This window comes from Lactuca saligna, chromosome 9, assembly GCF_052625555.1.
Source record: "Lactuca saligna cultivar CGN05327 chromosome 9, ASM5262555v1, whole genome shotgun sequence".
Lineage (NCBI taxonomy): Eukaryota > Viridiplantae > Streptophyta > Magnoliopsida > Asterales > Asteraceae > Lactuca > Lactuca saligna.
In genome coordinates, this window is record NC_136425.1 from 156269835 (window position 1) to 156281176 (window position 11342).

General features: G+C 33.1%; 1 protein-coding gene across 1 annotated transcript; it reads right to left on the reverse strand.

Moving 5' to 3' along the window:
- Positions 1-820: 820 nt before the first annotated feature.
- LOC145017784 (Leucine-rich repeat (LRR) family protein) lies at positions 821-6014 on the reverse strand. The gene is made up of 21 exons (XM_078975737.1): positions 5764-6014; positions 5447-5510; positions 5205-5341; positions 5015-5101; positions 4816-4891; positions 4570-4644; positions 4386-4455; positions 4216-4293; positions 4061-4121; positions 3860-3938; positions 3487-3577; positions 3327-3387; positions 3157-3224; positions 2457-2527; positions 2210-2347; positions 2017-2121; positions 1819-1943; positions 1645-1741; positions 1456-1530; positions 1274-1329; positions 821-1157 (listed from the first exon to the last, which is right to left on the reverse strand). Exons 1-21 carry the CDS (start codon positions 5826-5828, stop codon positions 1082-1084), a joined length of 1755 nt encoding a protein of 584 aa, XP_078831863.1. The 5' UTR covers positions 5829-6014; the 3' UTR covers positions 821-1081.
- Between the last annotated feature and the right edge of the window lie 5328 nt (positions 6015-11342).

The window sequence follows — 11342 nt, forward strand, 5'->3', positions numbered from 1 at the left end:
AATTAATCACACCTTACTAAATTGTTTTATTAAATATATTATCGTCTCCCAGAGATGAATGACAAAAACAATCATATATATATATATATATATATATATATATATATATATATATATATATATATATTCAGGTTCATTTGAGATCATTCTAATTTTATGAGACCAAATCTAAAAATAATTTTAAAATGCAAAATAAATGGAAAAATCCAAAAATTTCTTTTTTTAAATATTATTTTCAGAACTTGAATTAACTAAAAAAAATTAAAATAAATAAATAAATAAATAAAAAATTCCGTTTTTTTTTTTTTTGAAAAATACGTGAAATATTCTAAATATAATATTACACTGACATATTCTAAAAAATAATTTTAAAATGCAAAATAAATGGAAAAATCTAAAAAAAAAATTAATATTATTTTCGGAACTTGAATTAACTAAAAAAAATTAAAATAAATAAAAATAAATTCTATTTCTTTTTAAAATACGTGAAATGTTCTAAATAGAATATTACACTGTACATATTCTAAAAATAATTTTAAAATGCAAAATAAATGGAAAAATCAAAAAATTCTTTTTTTAAATATTATTTTCGGAACATGAAATAACTAAAAAAAATAAAAAATAAATTAAAAAAAATAAAAAAATACGTCTCACGGTCTCACAAAATATAGGTGGTATCAAATGAACCTAACCCTATATATATATATATATATATATATATATATATATAGTATATTAGTCAATTATTGATGGAGGAAACAAACGAAAAAAATATACTATATATATCAAGGATTGTTGGAATAAAAAATAAAACACGGGATTTAAAAGGAATCTCATTCTCATACAATGTATTATTCCTTTCCATAAAGACAACCAAACAACTTTTTTGGACCGGAATGGAATCCTCCATTCCATTCCCTCCTCCATTCTAGCATTTTCTCAAACAAGTACATATCAACAACCAAGTTTAGTATATAACATTAACTTCAAAATCAAAGGAAAACAAATAGAAACTCATACAACACACATCTTCTCACAAATATTTGTTTTAGAATAATAGATTTTTTTATTAAAACATGTTTTACTGATTGGGCAATCTGTCTTTGAGGTAGCTCAATATTGCTTTGGTTCCTCGATCAAGAATTGTTCTTCGAATACTACAAAAACAATTAAAAGTCAATATATATATATATATATATATATATATATATATATATATATATATATATATATATATATATATATATATATATATATATCACATAATACATACCTTCTCAAAGGGTTTCCATCAAGCTGTAGCACTTGAAGAGTGGGCTCCAGTAAACCCTGCAAAAACCATATTCCAATTATCATAAAATATATTGAAATTATTATTAATATATAAATTTAAAATAAAACATTTTTTATGCATCATTGTTGTTAAGAATAAGAATGGGGGAGAATATGACAAACCAGTTCAGCAGGAAGTGCACTAATGTTATTGTCTGAAAACCGAAGCTCCTGAAGAGATGTCACATTTTTAAAACCCTACAAAAAACATTAAGGGGGGTAAAATGAAACTTTTATTAAAATGAGGTGGTAGAATGTAAATATTACTATAGATAAATAAGTAGTTGATGAAAATGAAAATGAAAATATTACCTCTGGAATCAATTGAATGGAATTTTGACTCATATCAAGAATCCTTAATTTAGGTAAACTTATTATATCCACCCTCACTTCTGGAATCTGCATCCTCCTGTTCAACAGAAAGTTAAACTTAATAAAACAAAATTCATTCTAATTAAAATAATATTATTTTTTTTAAAAAGGCACCTCAGATATAGCTCCTGTAACTGCATTAATGAAGAAAATGCAGGGTATTCAGGTAAACAACCTGCATTACCACTTAGATCCAATATCTGAAGATTGGAAGCAGCTTCAAACCCATCTGATGGAATCTACAAATGAAAAAGAATGAGATAACAACATACGAAAAATGACCAATATACCCTTTAAAAAAGTTCAATTTACCTGTTTAAGTGGATTAATGTCAAGCTTTAAACACACCAGATGTTGAAGTGACTTCAAGATTGCACTTGGCCACATCTTAATCTTGTTCCTTGATAAAATCAAAGTCTGCAACAACAAACAATCATTTAACAATTAATTACCAAAATGCCACTGGTATTTTTCATATTTGGATTAAAAAGTGGACGATTTTAACCTCAAGGGAAGCACATGAAGAAAGTTCAACAGGTAGATCTTCAATTGTGTTTCTTGAAAGATCAACTTTTGTTATGTCACTTGTTTCCCATACTTGTGGTGGAACAACACTCAACCCATGCCCTCCTAAAGAAAGTTCCTGAAAATGATTTTTTTTTTTTTAAATTATATTTTCACATTTTGTAAAAATTATTCAAGTTCTTTATTAATAATCTATTTGGATGAAAAAAGTAAGAAAAATATATAACCTTTGAAGCAAGAGATAAACGAGAAGCCATAACAATAACTTTTTCTTTGCTCTCAGATGTTGTTCCACTTTCTGCATCATTTTTAATTATATTAAATATTTTTTGACAAAAACTTTATGAATTATTATATCATAAATTAACATCATTTGATTTATAACACAGTATCACAAGTAACAAATACTACAGTTAAAATATCATTATACAATCAACAAAACTAAATATACATATCATTAAAACTTATAAAAGGACCAAATCTATAAATCAAAAAAATAAGAGTAAATTACACGAATGGTCCCTATGGTTTGGGGTAATTTGCACGTTTGGTCCCTAACTTATTTTTTTAACTCGGAAGGTCACTACAGTTTGTTTTTGTTGCACGCTTGGTCCCTATCTTTCCTAAAAAGACTATTTTGCCATTGATTTTTTAGTTTATTTAAATAAGGTGGGGTAGGTAAGGTGAGGTGGAAGTGGGGTTGAGGTGTATTTATTTAAACAAATTAAAAAATCAATGGCAAAATAGTCTTTTTAGGTAAGACAGGGATCAAGCGCACAACAAAAACAAACAGTAGGGAGCTTCCGAGTTAAAAAAATAAGTTAGGGACCAAACGTGCAAATTACCCCAAACCATAGGGGCCATTTGTGTAATTTACTCAAAAAATAAAGTTCAATACCAAATATGGTGCAAATGAATATTGGGTACCTTCTTCAGCAGGAAGTCTACTTCGCAGAAACCTTAACAATGCAGGAGTGGGTCCCGTCACAAGTGAGCTAAATAAATAAATAAATAAAAAAAGATGAAACTTGTTAAGTAACATTCTTGAAGAATATAAATTTGGATCAAATAAATAAAATGAAGGTGTTTTTTTAAACCTTCTTAGAGTTCTTATAGGATTGCCAGTGAGTACAAGCCTCCTCAAAGTTGTCATCAAACCTTAAAAGACATTAGAGAATAATATTATATTATTAATTCATAAAAGTATATCTTTTCCAATAAAAAATTAAATAAATAACAATAAAATGCTAACCTTACCAATCTCAGGGGGGAGGCTAGATAGTGAATTATTAGACAAATCCAATACTGAAAGCTTCAATCTGCATGCTTCAACTGGATATTCCTTCAACTATATAAATAATAATGAGAATCCAAAGTATGAGAATTAGTAAATCCAAGGAACTAACATTAGTAAATTATAAATTATATTAATTTTTAGAGTAAATTACATAAATTGTCCCTTTGCTTTCTGAATTTTAGTGTGTTTGGTACAGAATAAGAGCCAAAATCAATATGAAACCTTGAAATAAAGATCAAAACTGATAAAAGTTTCGGTTTTGGACTAAACCCGGTAAAAATTAGAAAGCTCAGGGACCATTTTTGTAATTTGCTTTAAAATTTTGGTTTCTACCTTATTTGAATGAAGATCAAGTGTCCCTAAATTCGTGAGTTTTCCTGTCTCTGCTGGTATTGATGTAAGAAAGTTATTCCTACATATTAAAAAAGAAGATAAACATCAGAATTAAATACAAAAAAGAAAAAAACAATTTAAAAACTAATATAACGAATCTTTTTTTTTCCATTTAACATGAAGAACATAGAAATAAAATACCCAATATAAAACTCAGCCAACAAAGAGCATCCCATTATTGATGATGGAATCACTGAAATTCCTGTACCATAATGACATGGATAATATTTAACAATAAAAAGTGATTTTAATAAAAGCAAAATGAACAACAAGTAGTGAAACAGTGAAATACTCACTGTTTTGATGTAAATCAAGGCGAATAAGACGTGAAAGGCCTCCAATACTCTCTGGGATTCCATTAAGTGTGTTTTTTGCTGCATTATTAGTGATAGAAATGCACCTTATAAGATTATCAGCATGTAAAAATGGCTTAAAAACTGAAGATGTTTAGAAGAAGATGACATGCCTGCATTAAGTTCAGTAAGTGAAGTCCATGATCCAACTAACTTCTCAGATAATACTGTCAGCTTGTTACCCTAATGCAAAAAAAAAAAAAAAAAAAAAAGATTTATGCCCACAATTAATGATTGGATGAACAATAACAAGGAAGAAAAAAGACAAGACTATTATGAATAAGTGATAAGTGATACCTCTAAATCCAACTTCAACATTTTTGAGCAGTTGCTTAGATCTTCTGGCAAGTTAATGAGGCCATTGTTTGTTGCCTACAAGGAAGCACTAAGAAATCAACAATAACAAAAAAACAGCCCTTAAGAAACTTTTGCTTAAAGGGGTGACAAATTTGTTACCACGTGATACTGCAAGTTGTAAATAATTATATAATCATGATTCATGAGTACAAGTCTCATAATGCATGATAAGGATTAAGGCCACACCTTGAGGTCTGATAGATCTTGGCAGTTACCAAGGGAGGAAGGAAGATCTTTAAGTTGGTTGTTGGAGCAATCAAACCTATAAAAACCATAAACATTCAGCTATGCATTACTTGTATTAAATGAATCTACTAAATTAAAGGGTCAAGATCTCTAATTAACTCTTTATAAGCTATGGAATAGAAAGGGAAATGAAACTTACTTGATGAGAGAAGTCACTGATCCGATTTCTTCAGGTATCTCATGTAGTAAATTAGAAGAGACATCTAATGACTTCAGTGATTTGAGCCTGTAAATGGATAAAATCATAAAAAGGTAAAAACACAGATCATTAATAATCAAGAAAGAGAAGGAGATGATTTAGATCATGAAGGTTTAAAGTGTCTTCTTACTCTCCTATTGCAGCTGGAAGGTGGGAAAGCTTGTTGTGGCTAATATTCAACACAGACAACATAGGTAAGTTTCTTATGTCTTCCTTTAACAATTCAATGTCATTATGAGCTAATATCAGCTTCTGTAACTCAACTGCCTGTAGTAGTGAAACAGGTGAGTTTTTGTTTTTAATTTTTACTTAATGGAATGAATACAGACAGATGATACATAATATAAGAGAGAAGGTATGTTTGGCGATTACCTCCCACCAGTTTTCACCTTCACCAACTGCATCCAAGCTTTTGTATACATCATCGGGCACTTCCCTGATACATAATACAAACATCAAGAGCACAACAAAACACTAACATGATTACGAAGATAATACTTGTTCACAAACTGATGACATTTTCAAAATTCAGAAGAATTTCATAGATCTTGATGAGGTGGTTTTCAAAATGCGGATTCAAATAGTCTAATTAAAACCGAATGTTTTTAAACAGGTATCTTCAGCTGAAGAGACAATCGTATCAATGAATTATATTAGTACAACAGAAATTGAGATCGAAAAATGATTACTTGAGGGAGCGATTTGATAGATTGAGAGAGCCAGAGGCTCTGGCGGCTTTTAGCATTCGCTCCATTGATCACTTCGCTGCTGACAACATCAGAGTAAGACGATCAGATTATCTGAACATCGAATCGAAGATTCATTGATTTTGCCTCCTGAGTCGTTCATTTGAATCTCACCAAATCACTTATGTTTTTACCACGATATAAAATGTATAAATTCGCAAAAGGTTCATTTGTCTTTTGATTCCGACTTTCTTACATTTATCGCTAGGGTTTCATCATACTATTTTTCTTACAATAATATTTTTATACTATTTTTCTTGCATTATTTCTTTTTAGCCACCGAGTATGTGTTTGGGATTTTTCAAAATGTAAGAATTATGGTTATAAAATTAATTAAATTTTTATAATAAAAATTTATAATTATTAATCAATTATTTTAAATAAATTATTTTAAATAAATTATTAATTAAGAGATATATTAAAATTTTAAAGTTATCATAACTTCAAATTTAACATATAATTAGAAAATATAAATTTGAATTTTGAAATTAATTGTCTAATAAATCTACATGACACATGACATAATATTAATTAAGAGTTGTATTAGAGTAACACTTAGGTCCTGTTTGATTTCGATCTGACTGGGTCAGGTCAGACAAAAATATCTAACTCGGTCAGCTCCATGTGTTTGATATGCCTCAGCTTTGCATCTGACCGGGTTAACAATGTCTGACTCGCTCATACCAAAAAAACTTGTTGACTGAATCTGAATGAAATCCATTCTACCATTGCCCCTCGACCAGCACCACCCTCGTCCTCCTTCCCCACAGCCATCAATTTAATCCATGGAAAGGAAAAAAGAAATACGAACAGATGCAAAAAAAAAAAAAAACAAAAACAAAAACAAAAAAAAAAAAACAAAAAACAAAAAACAAAAAACAAAAAGAAAAATTAAAAAAAAAAAAAAAAAAAAAAAACAAAGCCTACATGGATGCTCGGGGAGATAAAGGGGAAGAAGACAACTCAAAATCATAATTAGGCAGTTTTGGTCCTTGAAGATACCCATTTTGCCCAAATCTACCACAATTTTAAATTGTTTTGCATAACTAATTTCTGGAAATTATTAGTTGGACCCTGAACTTTTATAATCAATTATTATTATTATTATTATTATTATTATTATTATTAGAGCATCAGGGTGAAATTGTCATTTTGCATCAGTCAGCACATTCAGTCAGATATACAATCAAACAATATGGTTTCTTACTCAGTCATAATTTATTACTCAGACAGACTTTTCCCAATAAGCACTTTCTCAGTCAGCAACTATCAAACGGGGCCTTAGCCAAAAAGATTAAAACTATTTATTTATTACAATTGGGATTAGGCTTTCAAAAAGAATGTGTTTGGATATGAGACAATAGCTTTTAAAACGGTTTTTTTTTTAAGCTTAATAGGCAAAATGGAAAGAGTTCTAAAAGTTAAAGAATCAGAGCTTTTTAGTGTAACATCCCAATTTCGAGGCCAAAATTTTCATTTTAAATAAATACTTCACAACATATTTTACCAAAATATTACCAAAGTCATGTCATTTTATAAAAACTATAACGACGTGTTCGAAAGCCATCTCAACATAAGTAATATAAATCATAGTATAATCCCAGAAACTCAATGCGGAAAACATATGTGTGTGTGATGCGCTGCTACACCACCGGCTCCTTCCCCTTAGACGAAGAGGTACTTGAAACCAAAACTGAAACTGTAAGAACAAAGCTTAGTGAGTTCCTCCATCATACCACATACCAAAACCACATACACATTACCGGACAATTCTGGGGTGCCCAACATACCCATGTCAAGCCATTATGGGGTGCTGACCAACCCATGTCAAGCCATTTTGGGGTGCCGACCTACCCTTCGGTCTATTTCAACCGAACACGGGGACTATTTCACCCCCACCGCTAGCATATAATATCATATCATAATCATGCTGTCAGACATATCTAGGGTGTCCGACCTACCCATTGGTCCTAGTGACCGAATCGGGGACTAGTCCCCTCTTACTGATACTATCTCACATAACATAGCATACTAGCATACACACGTGTCAAGCAATAGAAAACCAGATAATTATCACAAACACAATCATCTCAACTAAACATCTACTAGTGGGCCGACCTTGGTGCCTTAGACCCACTTCTACTAGAAGGTAACTCACCTCGCCGTCGTGTAGTATCTGAATAGTCCTAGACGTGCAAATCGACTCTCCTCGACTCCTCAATCCCTACACAACAACCATTCTAAGTTATCAATTTGAATATGTCAACTCAATTCAGAAAAAGTCAACATTGGTCAAAGTCGACCTCCAGTTGACCTGACTCGCCGAGTTGGCCTACCAACTCGTCGAGTCCATACTCCTCTAACCCAAACCAATCCCCGACTCTACTCATTGAGTCTAGCAAAAACTCGGCGGGTTCTCCTTCAATCATATCATCAGGACCATCTTCATTCGACCCGTCGAGTTCATCCTTGAATTCGTCGAGTTCATCTCCCTCATAAGAATGTGTCCAGTCTATGACTCGCCGAGTTGTAAGAACAACTCGTCGAGTGCATCTTCAAAGATTGGGAGATTGCCATGGACTCACCGAGTTTGCTCAACACTCGTTGAGTCCCATGATTTGTAGGTCCCTTATGAGCCTAAACAACTGAGGGACCTTCCACACTATCATCTGGTCCATCGACAGAAAGGATTTGGTGGTCATTACACCCCGACTCGTCGAGTCCTAAGAACGACTTGTCGAGTCCATCCTTGACCATTACTATACAGTCGATTAAAATGGGTCTTAACACGTCAAGACCATAAATCGGGCCTCCTAATGTCCATTTTACACGTGAAGCCTCAAGTTTGGTGCACATGCATGGGACCTTTTGTAACGCCCGGGTTTCAGGGCTAAGCATTTTTGTCAATGTAATAGTCTAGGTCAACTATTGTAACTCTTTTTTTTTAGTAATAAATATGAAATATTTGAGTATTATGTGAATTATGTGTGTTTATGTGTTTATTATTTAATTATAAATGTATAATTAATAAAGAATAAAAATGAGCGTCAAAATTAAAGTGTGAGATAATCCTGATATCTCTACATAAAGTTGTAGAATATGTCTCAAGGTTTCCGTACATATAAAGAATGCCGAAATCCGAGCTATAACGAAGAAGTTATGGCCCGCCGAAGTTTTACGGCAAAACCGGCACGGCACCGGGAGACGTAAATAGTGAATTTACGATAGAAGACTTTTTAGCCTTAGAAATCTAAACAAAAGTCGTAGAATATGTTAAACTAAGAACATCGATAAAAAGAACGCCCAAATCTGACTTCGTATGAAGAAGTTATGATTTTTCTAAGATTCGGCTTAGCAGTGCATGGCCCGAAACTCGAATTTTAGTTCGAGCGGTTTTTGGCTTACGTGACCTAAATGAGAGTTGAAGATCTCATTAATAGGAACTCAACGGTAAAAAGACAGACGAAAATGAAGTCCGTATGAAGGAGTTATGAACTCTTCGCGGTCATTTAACAGTCTAAACGCCTCCTACTGTTAAATTTGAGATCGGTTGAGAATTAGCTGACGGAGTCTAAATTAAAGTTGTAGATCTTGATTTTACCTACGCGAGGATATAAAGAACGTCGAAAACGGAGCTCGTATGCGAAAGTTATGATTTTTCTAAGTTTGAGGGCTGAGACGCGATAGGGGGTGACGTGGCACCACCAAAATTGGACACGTGGCGCCACCAGAAGGCCACCACATGGACCAACTCGGCGAGTAGGTCCCCCCTACTCGGCGAGTCCATCAGATTTCTCCCCTATAAATAGAGGTGTCGGGTTCCCTCATTTCCTCACCCCTCACCCCTCTTCTTTCTCTCTCTAAACTCTCTCTCTAAGCCCCCTAACCCCCCTAAAAGCCTAGGTAAACCCCCTAGCACCCGAAGGAAGCCCCGAGGCTCCCGGAGTCCCGAGAAAAGAGCCTTTCGGCTCAGGAACGCTGCTCCAGCGAAGCCCGGTTTTCGAGAAAAAACCCGCTGTAAGTGAGTTGTACCTATCCTATCTTTAGTTTAGCTTATGTTTTAATATAGGAATGTTATTAGGTCCTTAAAATAATTATTTGGGCTATTATTATGAGTTATATTGAGTGTTATTAACGCTTATATAATAATAATAATAGTCAGCTAATTAATTTGTCGCGGTTATCATTAGACTAAACCCTAGTGGTATCGATACTAGGTTTTATCGAAGAAATATCATTTTGAGAGTATCGAAGCGTTGTCCGAGTGCTGAGTCACCACCTAATCAGGTGAGTGCATGGTCCCTTTCAACTTACACATAGATATGAAGTATTTTATATAAATTACGTGCTATGTGTGCATATTATCTGAATACTTGCTATCTATACTAGATGAACGTTGTTATACATGTTTTCAATGATTTAAACTGTATATGTATTTTATATCTACGAAAATGTTGGGGTAAAACATGGGTAGATGTAATAGGTGATGTGTGATAAAAGGATGAGAGGCCTCGATGTTGTTGTTGTTGATCCAGTCATCTAGCGGAGTATAGATGACGACCACGGACTCTTCTAGACAGTCCAGTGGAACACTAGCAGGCTCACAACCTGTAGGTGTTGTGAACGATGTGTTCACCGGTGTACTCCATCCCCCACATGGTTGCCTATTAGGACATTTATTGCTGAGGAATCCCCTTAGCAGTAGTATCCGTCCCGATGATGATCCTTAGGCTAGGTCCCTTACGATAGGTGTTTAGGGATGTAAAGTGAGGATAACGGGAACGGGTAATCGGGTTATTGTTGATTGATGAAATTAATAAACTTATTTATTGTGGGTTGAAAACCCTATGTGCTCACCAGGCTCCCAAGCCTGACCCACTCAGTTTTATGTATTACAGGTAGTGGCGCATGAGCATAGGTGTGATGTTTTGGACGAGGGATTACGGATATAGGCCTGTAGATATGAAATAATGTAGTAAAGCTTATATTGTACTGTTTATACTTTTGATCTGTACGAACATGACATCCCGAGTCTTTTATTGAAATACATTTCTATGGAAAATGCTTTTGATAAATCTTTATCATATTATTGTTTTGGGACAAATTCCGCAACCCTTTTATTAAAAGATAACTCTGATTTAGAAATAAAGTATAAACAAAACCGGTCTTTTCTGGCCGTGATTTTGGGGATGTCACAGTTGGTATCAGAGCATTAGTTTAAGCGAACTAGGAATTTGTAGGATTTCTAGACTTAAACTTAGAATGCTAAGCGATGATTGTGAGGTGTGAGCACTAGCTTATTTTAGGAATTGTGCCTAAAATGCTTTTATGTGCTAAATGCTTTATGCATGATATGCTGTTATTTTGTTCGGATCTATGGTCTGTTGCCGACCGGATCTGGAAACCTTATGTGTTTAGGATTCTAAACGTACGACTACGATATTAGAACTAGCATGTAAACGTTTCGGAGTGATAAGGACGATTTAAAACGTCTCTCCTAAATAAAGATCTAAATTCACCTT